The sequence below is a fragment of the Branchiostoma belcheri genome, unplaced genomic scaffold, assembly GCF_001625305.1.
Source record: "Branchiostoma belcheri isolate BF01 breed outbred unplaced genomic scaffold, Haploidv18h27 scaffold23, whole genome shotgun sequence".
Taxonomy (NCBI): Eukaryota; Metazoa; Chordata; class Leptocardii; order Amphioxiformes; family Branchiostomatidae; genus Branchiostoma; species Branchiostoma belcheri.
Window position 1 is genome coordinate 2661858 of NW_017803824.1, and position 18577 is coordinate 2680434.

At 42.9% G+C, this 18577-nt stretch overlaps 1 protein-coding gene across 1 annotated transcript in view; it reads right to left on the reverse strand.

The window, feature by feature from the left end:
* The window catches only part of LOC109470568 (glutamate receptor ionotropic, kainate 2-like), a 31250-nt gene extending 13829 nt beyond the window's left edge, over positions 1-17421 (reverse strand). The window contains exons 1-2 of the mRNA XM_019769532.1: positions 17283-17421; positions 1200-1355 (exon numbers count right to left, since the gene is read on the reverse strand). Of these exons, the coding sequence (XP_019625091.1) occupies positions 1200-1355; positions 17283-17394 (268 nt within the window). The 5' untranslated portion in view covers positions 17395-17421. The remainder of the gene's footprint in view (positions 1-1199; positions 1356-17282) is intronic.
* Between the last annotated feature and the right edge of the window lie 1156 nt (positions 17422-18577).

Genomic DNA, 18577 nt, shown 5'->3' on the forward strand with positions numbered 1-18577 from the left:
CCTCTCGCACTTTCGCGTGTGATAAAGGTAGTGGTCATGGGGAGGGTTATTGATGGGGTTGATACCAGGGGAATACCTGTATGTTTTATCTGTGAACCTGGATTTGTAGGGCAAAGTTGGAGAGTAGTGGAGTAATGAAATTATTGCAGGGGAAGGGTGAAGGTTGTTTTAGTAGATGTATGCCTCTGCGTGCGTGTGTGTGTGTGTGTGTGCCGTGTGTGTGTGTGTGTGTGTGTGTGTGTGTTTTGTGTGTCTGTATGTGTGTCTGTATCTACATGTGTGTGTGTGTGTGTGGACTGAGTGGACACGAACACATCTGCATGTATGTGTATATCGTGCGTGTGTGTATGTGTGTGTGTGTGTGTGTGTGATTACGAGCAATACATAAGTTAATGAGAAAAAAAAGACATTTAATCACCCATCCAGCCAAGAAACAAGATGCTGCTGTTGAGTTTGTGTTGATCAATTTCGAAAACAGTGCAAACGAGAGGGGTGGGTACCAACTACCAAAGCACGGTGGTATTCTTCAAAATGTCGGCTCTAAGATGGATCGACGGGTGCGCAGAGTTTAATCCGTTCTCACATTCTGTAAATTACAAAACAACGATGACTGATGCCCCATCGAGCAGCAATCCGTCAGTCCGTGGTAATTCTCCAATTTGGATGTGGAGATGAGGCTGTTCTAGATAACAGCCCAAAGTCCCGATGTGATTGTTAATTGCAGCGCAGATACAGAAGGGGAGATCATAACGTTTTGTGGTTGACTGATTGTCCCTTTCTCTTGCTGCCGCACATTCAACCGATAGGATGAAGTAAAAGATAATCAAATCGGCGGCTGGATACTGCCTTGTCGGTTTCACGGTTACGATTTTGCCACCACAGGATCTGCTTGGCATTAGTAACAGAAAGGGTTGGACCTGTATGTCGAAAGGGGGAAGGTGCAACCGAAAAGAAACTAATTTAGTCTCTGTTATAATCTTTCGACTTCTTCTGAATTTCCAAAAACAAAGCATTAAAGATACTCAAAGATACCTTACAGATCAAGTAAAGATATGTGATCCTAAAAGAGGCTGCTTTTTAAGTGGGGCATTTACGATTACGTTAGTTAACTTACTTGAACACTGTTAAATCAGGATCTAATATGTAAGCCATTAAGCATTGTTAAATGTCTGATTTGTTGCAGTGATTTCCATACTGACCTGTCAGTACGCTGTCCAGGTTAGCCAGCATGACCACAGTCCCCTCCACTATCCTGATCCTGGTGGCCGGTAAGATATCTGTCCTGTTGTTCACAAACTCCACCGCTAGGCGGACAGCCGTCCGGTCCGTGGGGCTCTCTCCGTCATACAGCGCACCTGGGGTAGAAAGAAACCCGTGCTTTATCGTGTATGATACTGTAGTAAAGGTTTAGAATACCAGAAAAATTCTAGTCTACTATAAAAAAAGTTTGTTCTTTTGTATAGCCTGTCATGATAAAGAAAGGTCAAACAGTGTAATGATGAACGAACATATAAGACGATGTTACGATGTGCGATGACAAAAAAAAATTCGGCAAAAAAAATCTTTATTTGCATGTTCATGCCCATGGGGCTAAATGAATACATCGGAGTATGATGTTACATGTATATCATACTGAGTAACATAGCATAGAAGGATAAAAGAATAATGCAAAAGTCTTAGTAACTACTAGAGAATACATCCCATCTAATCAAGGAGGTGGTGATGGAAGATCCTCGATCCAGTGTAGGCCTTGTAGATTTCTTCTCTCTTTTTAAAGCAATTGGAGATGAATTCTCATAGGTTTTCTATTGTATGGTCATTACTGGTGGACATGAGACGACTGAATATCTCTTTCTTTGTTCTACCTTTACACAGTTTGTCTAAGCAGATTGTTCTAAATAGTGTGTCACGTTCGGCAATTTAAAACAAAACTAATCACAGGTCTCCTAAAAGTTTTAGAGGCCACTTAGAGAAATCTAATTGGCAAATATTCCACGAACCTTTTCATTTATTAAAAAACATATTACATGACATGTACTATAATATCGTAGAAAGCATTCACTGTCAGTTGGAATCTTGTTAGTGTCTCTGCACAGGTCGCCAAGGTCAATAGATAGAATCAATTGCCCTTGGGCACATCTCAAGTCTGCAAGTTCAAGATCAGGCACGTAAGATAGTGCCGGCACTCACACGTACTGCGGTAATCTCAGGGGTAGTTGATACTGCTCTTAACTGTGTCAGAGCTTTCATCTTTACTGTGGGAGTGAATTAATGACGGCCACGTGCACGGTCTCATAACGGAACCGTGCGTCATACGTCAAGCCATTACCGGAAGGAGATAGGAACTCCTCGATATTTCTCGAGAGTCGGATTTTGACAATGAAGGATACGTCTGTAGTACGGTAGCAGAAATCTGTAGAGGAAAGGGTCCTACAAATCTTTACGAAGTACACTTCAGAAATCTAGGTCACATTGTTCACAATGTCATTTTGGGGTATGGCTTCTAGAAAATGAAGTTTTAAGCAGGAAGTTAAAATGGAGTGACTCAGCAATTTGTCAGCAATTATCTTTCTCTCTAAACAAACTTCCCCCATTAGAGCCTACGGCGCCGGCGTTATTGAACCGATCGCTATCGGTGTGTTTTATCCCCCAAATTGAACTGAAGTGCCCCGTATATGTGTCAATGTCTAAGCCTCCATTACGGCTCGCTTTCCCCGCATCTTCTCGCCTCTGGGGGGAGTTGCATCAGCGGAACGTACGGCCGTAAAATCTCACGTGGAAGAACATCCGTCAAATTAGGCTATACCGTCTTAATTTTATGGATGACATCCCCTGAAGACACCCACTGCGCGCGGGTGAATAAATAAAATGTCCAGCCAAAAACAAAATCAGCTAAACCACAGAATACAATGCTGGTATTGTACGCGAATTTCAATCGTACATAGCGCCTTTAACGTGTGCTGGCCTTTTGCGGCATTTATGAGTCTGCACTGTACTGATTTCTTGACTTCGGTGAAGCTTTGGCAACCTTGGTGCCATCTGTAGTTACCGCCGGCTCCGTATTGTCGCTGGCTGCCATGGACTTCGGAGGATGGCACCCAGACCAGAGCCTCGGAGGAGGTGATTTTTTGTTAGAACCGTGAGGCGAAAATCAATGCGCGCGCGGATGTCATCCATAAGATTAAGACGGCGTGGCCTTACCGCACCACGTGACGCACCAGCGCTGAAACAGCCGGGGCCGTGAGAGATAGGGGCGAGTGTAATGCAGGGTTTATTGAAGACGGCTGTTTTTACAGGCCGTCTATGGCCCGCCGGTGAACCGCAGGTATCTCAACCGCGATCGCGCGGTCGGTGAACCTGTTGAACTACGGCGGCACTCCTGGCCCGACTTCTAGCAGATCACCCACTGCACTGGTCAGGCTCAGGATCGTGATGAAAGAAAAGTACTCTCCAAGTAGAGGTTTCGGTTTTGGCCTATTTTGGGCGTATTTTCAGGCTTTCTTTTTTGTGTAAAAAAAGAAAGCCCCCCCCCCCCAAAAGCCTAAAAACACACTAAAAATAAACCTAAACCCATGATTGGAGAGAAGAAAGAAGAAGCTTTATGGCCAACACCTCTAAGTCTGGAAAATTAGGGACATCGTAATACTGTGAAAGTATCCATACATATTACAACAATGTGCTATGTCAGAGTTACAAATGTCAGTTTCCATGGTGACGGCGGATGTTGTGTCTGGTTTCCATAGTAACAGAGAAACCCGAGCTCTTGTTGCCATTTCTATTTGTTAAATTTAGTCGAACAGCCACAAACTCTGCGAGCGGGGCCTTCATACACCGTAGCAATAATCCTATTGTAATGTATAACTGTGTCCCTGCATGGGGGTTACGCAAAGGCTGAAGTGCAACTGATTGTTTTCGTGATAGAACGCATTAGAGGGCTAACGAGAAATTCAGCCACCATAATGGGAAGATGAAATGATTTCTCCATTACGTGATATTGTGCGGACCGCTAACGGCAGTTTTGACTTTGCAGAGAGGTAAGGTCGCCAGAAAGCGGGGTCGTGGGATCATCTCATATTCATTAAACCACACAGACATTAGAGTTGTTATTACTTTCATATGCAGACTGGTTCTCCCAGATGACGAGTAAAATTCCTACTTATTCTTCTTTCTGGCAAGGCCGCCCGACTTGCGAAATGCTGTGGTGAGTTTGGACCTGATTGTTTTTGGCCTCTGCACACCTAGCTAGGCTCACTCCTACTCTAAACGATAGGTGTGATGAGCTCTTTAATGTAACCGGGGTGTGGCTATCTTTATGATACGTGACGTTATTTTTGGCGTGTTTTATGAGTTTTTATCGGGCTTTTTTTACTGGAATATTTTTTACGCCTAAAAATCCAATACAAAAAGGACGCCCGATGAAAACGCCTAAACACGCCCAAAATAAGCCAAAACCCTAACCCTCTGCTACATGTAGGAGTACTCAAATTATTCCCCCGTGTGAATGAATGGTTGCAGCGTCCTTGCTTTTATTGCTTTATTACTTCAGTGAAACAGATGATGGTTGGAGAACGATGCGCTTCCGGAAATTGCCTAATAAAAGCGCGCTAACGTTTCTCTTTTCAGTTCAACACTCTAATGAAGTGATGGACGGTTTTAGGGCTACATCGGACAAACATATTGGCATCCTGGCTATCTAGGATACTTGGATGCAAAATTACTTCATTTCACCCCAACTATATTTTATCTATAGATAACTAATGTATCTGCATAGGATCTACAGCGAAAGTAGGGCAAGGGAAACAAGACCAAGCGAAATGGAAAAGAATGAGTGATAGAGCCAAAAACAGGAAGTAGTATGTTCTCGCAACTTTCCAACTTGCAACTTGCTTTCATTCAAAATTTACATGCATGCATTTATCTGAAACCAAGTATGGAAACGAAAAAATATATAACATGACAATATTTTTCGATTACATGAAACATCACAGAATCATGTGTTAGCAGCAGTTAGCTCAGTGATGATGGTAATAAGTTGTCGTCTCTCTAATTTTCATGATTGTCCTCGGCACTAGATGGTAAGTTTTAACGTTGAGAAATTACCTATGAACATCTCGGTCGTCCTCAGTTGCACCTGTGAGTATTGCCCCGAGGAAGGTAGCAGGAATCTCCAAGTCGTAGATTCGGTGGAGCAAGGAGACTTTATGTTGGTCGCCTGTATGCATTGGCCGCCTGTATCCTTCGTCCGCCGGATGCAGGCGGCGAATGGGTACAGTCGGCCAACATAGACTCTTTGCCCCACCGAATCTGCTTGTAGATTAGGCAGCAGGAGGGTTGGCAGGTATTTGGAAGTAGTTTTGTACCAGCTGATTTACCAACCCGATGAAACAAGTCATTAACGACGGTTACTGTTTGAACGAAAAGCATTAGGGGTTATTGAACTTTGCACGTCATCGTAAGAGGGTGTTTATGGGGGTGATTGTCTTCATTAGTGAGCTTCTAAAGTGATCCCCAGGTATGACAGAGTCGTTGCGACGAGAGGTCAGTCACCTCAGTACAGGATAGATCTTCAGCAAATGATAGTTTTTGTGACTATGGCAATAATGGCAGGGACTGTTTTTACAAGGCTCAGAGGTAGTTCTGGTTGTGATTTTGTCTTCCGCGTTTCATTGCAAAATTAACGATTTAATTATAACATCTTCTTAGGCTACGTTACTGTCCGCTGTCATCAAGCCATTAACAACAAGCAAACAAAAACACAACAGGTGTCATATTACCGTATGATACAAACTTTCATTACGATGAGAGAACTTTCCGTGCCAATGTTTTAAATCACCGAAGTTTATCTTAAGTAACAAACTTACATATTTCCATTGCCTTAGCCGCTGAAACAATAGTTAGTAGTTGTCATTGGCGCGCTATGGTACAGACCTTCGCATGATGTAAAGGTCTTATAAGATGTGCTCTTTCGTGCCTTGAGGTAAACCGCAGTGACCACGTTACACACCGTGAGGAATAGTTCCCAACATGGCGTCCATGGATCAACTTTCAAAAGGTCGCACAAACTCGACGTGACCTAGTCCGCCGCCGAATGACACCTCCATCTTCCACGTACAATTTACGGTTATGGTTCTCCACTAGGTAGTGAGCATCACGTGCCTGATCCGTGAGACGTACGGAGTGTTCAGACGGATGGTCTGCCGCTGAGGGTTCCAGGACAGACTAAGCCGGCTATGATTCCCCCTAATCTCCCTGTGGACGCCCGGAGGCCCGTATAAATTTCTCCAGTGAACCCAGATTGTTCGCCGGAAGGCTGAGAAAATCCGCTCATTGCGAGGTGTGAGTGAGACCTGCACGGTATCACTTGTCAGGGCCCGCAAATAACGGGAATATACTGTAAGATCGTTTCAAGGGTTCTACAAGGTAGCAGAGGCGCTGGGCTCAACAACAAGCCGCAGTTGTGAGGGAGATTACTTGTAACATATTTTAAGGTTAGCAGACATGATCCCCGTTGTCTGTAGACTGATCTCACAAATTCCCTGCGGGATCTCTCCAATGGTTCTAGAAGCTCGAAGAAGGCCTTAACAACAGTATGTAGTTGTCTTAGGGATTACTGTATTGTCACAAAAAGTAAGCGAGATAAGATCAAAGCGAGATGCTCATAGTCTGATATTATTACCAGCCTTTTAAATCACAAGGATTCACTACAAAAGGCCACTTATTTTACTCACATCTGTTTTTACAAGTCATAAGTCTTTAGTAAGGAATAAATAGTAAGTGAAACAAGGTCAGGACCAGCACTTAGCGAGGCAGCACCTTCCAGGCACACAAACGTTTAACTGTAGGATCCTGTAGTAAACTCCTTCTCTGAAGATTTGTTTTATTAGGCTGTATGAAATGATACAGCCAGGACTGCCCAACTATTTCAAAGGGCTGGTCCTGGTAACTGGAGAATATAAAATAAAACAGGAGTTAACTACAGTCAGGAGATCACTTCAAGGGTTTTCAAAGAAGCTAGTAGGAGACTTAACAAAGCTGCAACCACCTGTAACCGTGTGGTTACAGAAACAAGGTCAGAAAACATGGTCCTTAAAATGGAGTCACAGATGATCCTTCTAAAGTCTGACTTCAGGACTCATCAATAACAGGTCTTTGCTCAGGCAGTAAGCGGCCTGGATCTAGCAGCAGCAGCTCACAGCAGCTCAATCAAAGTTATTTACGAATTTGTTGAACTCGACAACTTAATTCCTTTCACACGATTTTGAGATTTCTGTCACTTATAACCACCATAGAAACAACATCTGGAATACACAACATCTGGAAGTTAGGGATTGACTTAAAAAAAGACGGGAGTTATTTTCGGATTAGGGAAATCATTTTTGGTGATCATTAAACGTACGGTCCAGGTGGATTCGTGCATAATTTAGAAACATATTCAAAATATGTCTATCACCAAGGTAACCAAGGTAAGGCAATATAGGCCAGGTGGCTCATATTCAGTATGTTTTCATTACCGAGGTAACCAAGCAGAGCAAACTATATTGCAAACTATGAAGGTAACATTTGCAACGCAAATGCATCATGTTTGCCTTCACATGGTCCAGCTCAACAAACTACAGCTTTGTTTATTCTTACTCAAAGACACTCATATATAGGGTGACCATGCAGCCCCTCTTGAACTCAGTTCTGCATGGCACTTGCAACATTATGTAACCCAATACCAGTTACCATGGTGACAGACGTCTGGTCCTGCATGGTCATTGACCTTATTTGTTTGGAACGGAAGAAGAAGAGGAAGAAACTGAGCAAAAACAATGTGTCTTCCCTCGGTAAACATAATGACGATGTAACGAGCACAACGCCTCTTTGTAGAACTCGTGAACCGTTTCGTCCTATGATAAATTAAACTGGATACGCTATTGGCGTATCTATTTCCCGTGATCTGTTTTTTTCGTGATGAACACCTATGGGAGCTGCATCCATATGTCCGCAATGGTGCTTTAAAGTGTGAAATACCCGTATGGCAATCTAGTACAAGCTGGGGGCATTACTAGTCTTCATGCCGGTGATAAGAATGTTCCCATTCGCTAACACCTCCCTCATCAAACCCGTATTCTCGCTAGCCTCTTCCAGGCTTCGGGAGGCGGGAGGAAAGAACAGAAATCGGCCAAATAGAGAGATAACATGCCACATGAGTTGACCACCTAGAGGGTATACTTTGCCGCACCAACTTTACTTCCTAGCGGACCAACTCCCTGGCGTTATCTCTCTATTTGGCCGATTTCTGTTCTTTCCAGCCGCCTCCCTACGCCTGGTAGAGGCTATATTCTCGCCCCCATTCTAGCTACGCTATGTTAGGTTGGTGTCTTTACAACACACCTAAATACCTGCACACGTGTAGGACCGGGCGGTAAGAGCCCATAGCCTTTACGACAACTCCAGTGACTCTCTTCACCTCAGGGATTTGTTGCCAACACATGATATCTTACATCGTTTGACAGAAAGTGCTTGTAGAATATGATATTGTTATCCTCGCGACTTCAGTGTTTCAATTAAAAACTACATTACTGTCATCTTTGCCGCCAAACTACCATAAATCATTTATATCCTCCGGCGGCTTTTAACAAATGTGAAATGAAATATGATGGATTGTCTAACACAGACACAATATATAGGTGCTGGTTTCAAACTGTGTGGAATCTCCAGTCCCATCTGTAGTGCTTTATAATTAAAAATGTATGACGGAATAATCAACTCACACCGTCACGAGAAGACAAATGCTGACGGATACAGAAGTGTTACAATGCACAATTGTAGTGTAATGTCAGAATGTCAATAAAATTTGTAATGAACTTGTCGTTAAACTTTACGAGCTCTGAGTTCTGCTACCCTTCTTATGTTTACCAAAGGAAAACATATTGTTTTTGCTCAGTTTCTTCTTCTTCTGCAGTGACCTCTGACCTGGTCAATGACCTGAACCAGATCGTCTCTCACCATGGTAACTGGTGTTGGGTTACATAATGTTGCAATTTTATAGTAGGAGGGATTTAGACTCCTGTCACCATATGTATGTGAATGTGTTTGAGTAAGAATTAACAGAGCAGACCATATGCGAAGGTAAACATTATGCATTTTCTTGGCAAATGTTACTTTTCTAGTTTTTAATTGCTTTCCTTCCTTCGCCCCCGAGTGACATCAAAACAATCTGTACAGAAAAATGCTTCTATCTATCTTATCTCCCCATGACCAGTTTTCTGAAGAAATAACAATTAAGCAGGGTGAAGCCCTGGTCCGTGGACCACATGAGTGGGGCTCAGCTATCTCCTCAACAGATAGCATCCAAATGAAAAATATACCAGTTGTTGTATTGCGGTCTCCTGGGTCTTACGGATGTCTATTGGTGATGGTATCGGCGTTATTTTATTTGGACGTCCGCTGATATTCTAGCTAAACCTATGGGTGAGTGGGGGCTTATAGGCTTAGAAAACAACTAAAAAAGAAATTGTCATTTCGGCACTGCCCAAAACTGTCCTGTCACGAAAGAAAGAGTACAATTATAATTGCTCATCGTACCATAATTTTTCTATTCTGCATGCTCTCGTCTTGTATGTGATTCTTTTTTAATCATTTCGTGTCTAACAGTCTTATATTAGCTTTAATCTCGAGACCAGTCTTTTTAGTCCACTCGAAAGTCGCTTAAGGACAAAAATGATCAAGCTCAATAGACCAAAGATTAAGATTAACGTTCACTTCACAAGTAAAACATATAGATTTCATCCACATCTTTCACTCTCATATTGTTCTTTTTCTTTTGTCGAGTGTGCCACTACCTTTCGTGCAAGCAATACTTTAACTATCGGCACATGAGATCAGTTTGAAGATATCTCTGAAGACAGGAACTACAGTGAATCACCAGAGTCAGCTGCCAGACTGCCCCGTCACGGCACATCATGTGCATGTCCGTGTATCATTCGTTAGCTGTTCTGGGTCAAGACAGGATTTAACGATCTTTACTTAATGATTGTCCTTTATATGACAGTGATAGACGCATACTTTTCGGCCATGTTTTAAGTAAATTTCCTCACTTCAGATACTTGACAAGTATCTGAAAGACAAATTTATATTCACAAATTTATAGATTCTATTCATATTTTATATGAAACCAAATCTAACGACTCATACAGCCTCATACATTTATATAATTACTAAGAAACGAGAGGAAGGTGAAAAGGACATTTGGGGAAGCTCGAAAACGTGAGGACTTCCCCTCCCAACATCTGCTTGGAGATGTCAGGTGCCATGTTCTCCCCTTGTATAACGGTACCTTGCCACCGCTCATTACCCCGCATTACGTGCATGGCTAGCCCAGCCGTGATGCATAAATTATTCACAGTCCTCAGTCGCAGATTGGAAACTAAAGGCAACAAAAACTCCGCCGCACATCTAGGTCTGTCCAACGGAAATCAATACAACTGACCCCGTTTTGCCGCGACTTTTCTTGTTCTATTCGTGAATAGACCTCACGCGAACGCTCCATGTTCACGTTGACTTTGTGTATTTAGGTCGGTGATGATAAAAGATTTTTAGAAAATCAACTAGAACAGAACAGACAGACCTCACGCGAACGCTCCATGTTCACGGTTGATATAGTCTGGGTAGCCTCTACCAGGCTTCGGGAGACGGCTGGAAAGATTAGTGCGGCAAAATGTACTCTCTAGCGGACCAACTCCCTCGACATGTTATCTCTCAATTTGACCGATTTCTACTCTTTCCAGCCGTCTCCCGAAGCCTGATAGAGGCTACAGCCTGGGTATATGTACCATCCTGGTTAGTTGGACGACTGTGGGAGCGGACGTAAACTAACCAGGATGGTACCCAGACTACGGTTGATAATTCCTACCCAACAAAGCACTGTCCCATGTAATGGTTCTGATTGAACAGTAAGCGTTCAACTGGAATAATGCTTTCATGTCGTTATTACAAGTCGTGACTTAAGTGCATTTAGGTCAGTGATGTTAACAAGATAAAACATCCAACTACATATATTGAGCAGTTGGTTGAACTAAAAGCTGGCCGACATTTGTGCCCTCTGCTCTTCACGACAAAAGTACAAGAATAGAATAGAACATATCACACCGTTAACGTCTCTGTCAGGCTCTCAATCTGGTGTCTCCCGTTTTGCATCATTCGGCGATCATAACATTTGTATTTATAATGTTCACAGTGTTACATGTAAATTCCTACTGCATACTATATAACGAATGATATAAAGCAAAGTTAAACAGTAGTTAAAACCACAAAACCCCCCTCTTATCGTTTCATTTCTTTACTTCATTTACATATCACTCCATAATTGCCTCGCCTGAACTAAAATTGACTTTCGTGTCTTCACAACTTCCTGTGAGTCTTTCACGACTGAAAGGAATCTCGTTAGTATCGGTTTTCTCTGTAACTCCGTGTCATTTAATTAGGTTACCAAAAAAACGTACGTGAAAAATACGTTCTGACTCTGTTTTAAATCCTGCAAAGCATCACTCTTTGAATCTCTGACTCACCCTTAACAGATATCGACTATCTATTAGTGTACATAAGAGAGAAGCGTTATCTTTTAAGTTGTTTTAGGTTACAATGATTAAAGGTGATTCTATGTAACTACGTGTGTTTGTCAGGACAACTGCCATTTGGCGTGTTACTCCAGTCTTGCAGGTATAGGTATACATTAGCCTCTACCAGGCTCCGCGGATCGCTGGAAAAATAGTAGAAATTGGCCGAAATAAAGGGATAGTATACCAGAGAAGATCCAGGGCCATCGAAGCGCCAATTTGCGACCCATGGAGCTTCGATGGCCCTGGATCTTCTCTGGTATACTATCCCTTTATTTCGGCCAATTTCTACTATTTTTCCAGCGATCCGCGGATCCTGGTAGAGGCTAGGTATACATCAGCGGTGGCTGTTTATGAGTTGTCTAACATGGCCCGACATCTAACTCCGGTAAATGTTGTAATGACACAGAAATGGGACAATAATGTCACAAATAGGCTTACATCAATGTTAGTCATGCTATCATGATTCAATCACATGCTGTCCAAACCTAGCCTCCACCAGGCCTCTCCACGGGAATACAGATCGTAGAATACGGCTAAAAAGAGAGCAAAATTGGCCAAGGGAGTCCGGCCAAGGGGAAGTAGTTTCTTTCCCTCAAAACCTGTCTTCCAGTCAAACCTACAAGGCGGCCAAACTCCCCTGGCAAATATTCTCCTATATATAGCCAGCGTAGTTAGTCTGGTAGAGATTAATCCAAATCAAGGATTTCGTACAGTGCACGTTTACAGTTCACCATATATATAGTTCAGCGTCATTGAATCTATGATGGGACCCGCCTAGTGAAAAAAATTGTGTTAATCCCCAGAACTCCACTCCAGGCCGTGCAGGGCGGTGGTTATTGTATCAGCTGTAATTGGGCTGAGATCACCTCTGATGGAAACCGTATATTCAATTATTTAAGCAGCCACTTGATGACGTGCCTCCGGACTTAATGGGATGGTCTTAATCCGGTCTATTAAAGGAATGATAGGTAGCTTGATTTTAGAATAATGCCATATTGGTCGTTTACCCTGCCTCCTGTGTCAAAGTACGAGATTGTTCTTGCCATGTGAAATGTATTTCTAACTAAACATCAAATAACCCAGGATCGCCAAACGCTCGAGCTCCGCCTCTATGAGAGAAATAACGATTATGACGATGCCTTGCCTCCAGCACTGTTTTTAATTGCTTAGCAACCAGCTAGACAACTTACAAGATTTTTCGTACACATCGATCCTAAACAATGAAATCAGAACTGGATTTTAGTTGCTTGCAGAATACATGTAGCTGTGGAGCACACTAAATCACTAAACGCTCTACCAGCTGCAGTATACGTAGACTGGGATACCAGCATAAGTTCTACCCTTACGTCACTGCTAGCTCGCCCCAGATATGTCAGCATCCCGATGTCAGATAACGCTGGTATATTACATACTTCCGCTCCAATCTGTTCAATGAAAATTGTTTTGGAGTGATTAAATCGTGAGGGGGGACATTAGGCAGTATTGCTACACCGCTATAGCGCTACATTATGTGAGATTACGGAGAGCATTAGTTTAACGTAACTACTGGTGGGTGAGGTGTTCTACCAGTGTACCCGCCCTGTGGCGTAACACACTAGCGTCATATAGTGTCCACTATACGGCTTGGTTGCTGTGAAAGAAAGCAGAATTTGTCCAAATGGCGTGTACATGTTTGCAAAGTTCTTCTATGGTCGACAAACTCCTTTTACAAACTATTCACCTCATTTTACCAATTGACAATGTCTACCACCTTTTCAGGATATAGGAACCAAAGAGGTTTGCATTCGTACCTGATAAAATTCCAACATTTCATGGTTAGACATGGTGACAGCACTCTCAAGTTATTTCAACTTATTTTATGCCGCCACTAATACATAGGACAAATACAGGACAGGACAATACTCATTTTCACTTGATTCAAGTGAGGAAAGTCGTGTGGCATGTTAGGACTCGAACCCGGGACCTCTTGGTTCCGAGTCGAGCACTCTGTCGTTACGCCACACGACCCCACTGGTGAAACGATGGTACGCAGTCTCACGGCGGGTTATCTCTCACCGTTATATTGACCACGCAATGAGCTGTGCTCTCAATCATTCTGTGTAGAAGATAACGGCGCGCAATAAGCAGAAAAAAGATACTTCCCGAAAAGTGACATCACCAGATGATATAGGCGTTCTTGTGTTGACTGATTGTCCTCATGAGCCGAGCTATGAACCCTCAGGGGTCAACAGAAGATGGATTGCCCCAGCACGTTTATAAGAGGTCAGTGTACGAGTTTTCCGTCAGTTTTGCAGTTCAGAAAATATTGGGTGTGATGAAGGGGTTCACACAGGGTTAATAGTGGTCCACCAGTTCTGACATGCTCACGCCCGGAAGTATCTACCTGCTTTATCAAATCACTCAAAGAATACGCCAAAAAAGTTACTCAAGTAACTGGATGTGATTTGGGAAACGGTCAGACGTTTCAGGTAGCATCCACTAGTACTACCTTTCGTCATTGACACTAGAGGCTTGCAGGAAAAGGCAGGTTTATTAGCTCGAAGTAGTTCTACTAGTTACCTGGATGTCTAACCTTCGCCGACGTACGCAAAGAATAGTATGTCTGTAAATATCCATCTTCTGGATGTCTTACAAGTTTGTATATTCATCAAGGAAATGATTAACTTTGTTTGTCGTCAAGGTTTTTCCAATTACTTCTCTAATTGTACGGTTCATAATTAGGTTGTCACTTTTGATTGATGCCATAGACACAAGAATTGTTTAAAAAACAGACTTATAACCAAGATGAATCGCTATAGGGGTTGGTTTAATTAGGAAGATACGTTTACTTGAAGGTGAAGGATAATCGGTAACGATGAAACCAAATGCAAAGCGTACAATTACAAACTATCAATACTTCCGTACATCAAATTGATCAATACAACTGTTAACACTGAATAATGACACCAATATGTTTCCAATCACCTCTGTGGTCATTCTGGGCCCGTAAGTCATTTTGATGTCTAATATTGGTTTATTACGTCACTCGTCATTCATCATAATTGTTCATTAAGCAAAGATTAACATTCATTTGTAGCGCCTTTTTAATAGCATCACCAGTGATACTTTAAGAACGCCTTTTAGATGAGAAGACAATTAGATTTGTAGAAAATGTCCCAACGGGCACAACTGAGCTTAGAAAAGAAAGACCAAGAAAAGTCTGTAACAAAGGATGAGGACTACGCTAGGCCCGTCCGGGTGGCATTTGCTCCACTTTTTCAACACCTTATATCCGCCATGCTTTTGTACAGTTCTTTTGTATAATTAGTTGCCCGCGGTGCCGGATGAAAAGATTTTGTTGCAGGCAGGGTTTGTGAGACTTGTGGGCCGCTTGGGAAGAAATTTCAACATCCGCTTCAAACTGGTGGCTTTAAAAGATCTTGAGTTCAAAGAAAACATCTTGAGATTTGTGTCAGCACGTTGCAGTCAAACTTTGCAGGATCTACACCCGAGTGTGGAAACGTCAAGCAGATGTTTGTAACTTTTTCCCTTGCTCGCTGTCTCGTTTTCCTAACTTGCAGCTCTATCAAAGATGTCCTACGTTTGCGACTATGTCATATTCTAGGCCATGCCATGGGGGTAGTAGATACGCACAGCGCCAAACGATATCTAAATCTATCCGTGTTTGTTAAAAGTCAACACTACACAATACGTGACAACATGTCGCTACATGCAGCACACTTTGCTACACGGTCCTTCTCCTATTGTCTTTTCACATGCGGGGATCATCCCGGCCTGACCTCTGACATCTCTCCTCGGGGCAGACTAATCCGTTGCCATGACAACCAATCCCCCCGTACACCTGTATCAAAGCGAAACAAGGCCTAAAGTGTCCCACTTGAATACAAAATAGGACAAATCCTCCTGGACAAATACGCCAAGTACATCTGATATGAGTCCGATTATGTTAGTCTACCAGGCTAAGTACGCTGGATACATGTATATATAGGAGAATATTTGCCGGGGGAGTTTGGCCGCCTTGGAGTTTGGCTGGCTTCGGAGGGAAAGAAACAACCTTCCGCGGCCTGACTTCCCTGGCCAACTCTTCTTTTTGCCGAATTCTGCGATCCGTATTCCCTTAGAAAGGCCTGGTGGAGGCTACGATTATGTGGTGATGAAGGAAGGTACAAGGCGAGTCTGCTTTTTGGACAGCCTGCAGTTTTATCCTTGAATCTCATCAGTCTACGCTATCGTTTTACACAATGTGAAATGCCCTACAGGTCATAATTATCAAATTACATATGTAATATATCGGACCCCCTACAGTTATCATTACTGTCTGTTGTAGAGGTTAGAATATGGGCAGCGCCCGATGACTGCTAACTATTAATACCGTGACAAGGTCTAAACCTCCTCGGTAGACACGACACCTTACAAATTTCAGCGCGAACAGGGCAGAGTTCCGACGGACCCAGGAAACCAACTTTTGTGCATATAAAACGTTACCAACACGTAACGAACGATAAACAGTCTGCAAGTGAGTATTCTCTGATACAGTCGACTCTCAAGACACTCTCCGTAAGCTTTACGTTTGTCCATTCTAGACTAGTCGAATATAGTCAAGCGTTACGTTTGAAAATCCTAGAACACAACACATCTCGGCTAATGGCAGACAGAGCGACTCCTTGCAAGACGCCCGACATGATGATGAGAACACAACACAGGCCAAGCATACTACCCTGTGGTACCATACTGATGATACTAGCCACTCTGGTAAATTGCAATCCATTTGCAAAATAAGGGCCACTGCAACTTGTTTCGGAGGCTTATTAATTAGGTAAAAGGCTTTAATCTTTAAATCAACACTAGTTTCTTAATGACCACGGTGAACATTGACATCTGCCCTCTTCACATTTCAAGACATTCGAATGAAGCTGAAGAAAATACTCCAACCGGTTGTCCAGTCAAGACGATTTACTTACTTCGTTCCACAATCGTCGACAGTCTTAAGGCAATGTTTTTCTTGTCTTAACTCATTGTTTACTCGGTGGTTGGAAAGCAACACGAAAGGTTATTTAAGGCATTTAAATTCAAACAGAAATGAATTGAAAAATGACTTGTGTGAGCTAGTACTCGACGTGACAAGGCGAGAAAAGTTGGTACGTCTTTATGGGATGATGCGTCTAATTAAATCAGACAGGAACAACCGATAGAACATGTATTATTTACGGAGAAGACACGGTCGCCACCAGGCCCTACATCAACAAGGGCTTAACCGTACAAGCCAGTACACATACCTGCTTTTTCTGTCGAATCGCTAATTGTGTACACGAATAAGACACCAGAAAATTGTCCCACGACACAGAAGTACGGAGAAGTCATCAAACACAATCTGAACATCTACATAGCAGTATCAACTATATATCCTTCGCGATACGAACGATATTCCGAAAATATTTTACGGTCGCCGATGTTATATATACCTATGAGAACAGGTCCAAACTCACTAGCCTCCATAGCATGCCAAAAACTGTGGGTTTTGGGGGTCTTCATGGTCTTTGGGAGCTTTTATGTGCTATTTTCTTATTGCATATAGACAACATAGCCGGCCTGGTTGAATTACCCCCGTTTCATCAGAGAACAGCCGAAGACCACCAAACCCCCAATTTTATAAGCTTGCTACGGAGGCTACAAACTCACCGATTCGCACTTCCGAAGGCACGAGGACGGCGGAAGTTCTGTCCTGTACCGAGACGAGCAGGAGGAAGAAGTTGAGGACAGCGGAGAGCTGGTGACTGGAGACGCGGGACATGACTGATGCTCGCCCGGTCGGCGCGGATGTCAGAATAACACTGATACTGGGGAGATAGTGCTGCAGGGCGATATGGGAGGCACGGGGTGGGCGATACCATCCTGGGTACCGGAGGGGTGGGTTGAAAGCTAATAAGTCGTTGTGATCCATATTTCTTCAGTGCAAGCTACAAAGTACAGGCCACTTTTTGGTCTCAAGTTGTTGGGGGAGGTATTTTTGTCCGCTTATCGTGTTTCACCATTTCTAAATCGTAAATCATATGTACATAATTTTGTTACTTATAGTAACGTTACAGGCAACTTACAAATAGTAGAAAATTCAAGCTTGGTAACTTCAGAACCAAAAAAAAAAATGCTTTGATTAAGATGTTTGTTGCTGTTTTGCTCGAAGAAGTTTGGAAACACCAGAAGTCTCGCAAAGCTGGAAGCGACGTGTAAGCCAGTCTGCCCTAGCTGCTGCAATTCTGTTCTTACTCGGCAGGTGGCGCGCGTAATGTTGGCTGTTGCCGTGAAAAGGCAAGCCTCTTGATCGAGCGTGCAAGTCAAGAAACAGTTCAGTAAACAACACGTAGTTCTAACTTTGGTTTGCCAATAGCTTTAATAGGCAAAGACGTTTACGTTGTACTACATGATTGCAACTTAGACCACGGAGCTGCCTACCTCCATGATTATTAGACTGATGGCATTATATCAAAACAGCAACAAAAGGAAAATTACTGTACGAGTTATCATAGGCATTTACTTAAACGACGCTCTCTGGCTTACAATTTTCTTCACGTGTTTCTTCTAATCAACATCTATGATGTTAGGCCCTACGCTGTGCATGTGCGATACTTTACCGATGCAACAAGACATCCAATTGCAAGCTGATCGTTACATCATTAACTACTAAAACTCACGCTCTCCCCCTAGAAACAAAATTAAGCAACATCCCGACGAAAGAAAGACTTATCATACACGCTCATCTACGTTACTGTTGGCAAAGACCGTTGTATCAAACTGAAATTTGTATCACTGGACCACATCGCTTCTGCTTGTATCAAATGATGAATATTGCAAACTCAGCGGGGTTCTTTCTTTTTACTAAATCAAAGCGGTACATACAATCTACAACATAATCCGTAAACCATCACTCGAAAGGGTCAATACACTGTGGAAGGCCGCAGAGAGGGCTGAAGTTTGGG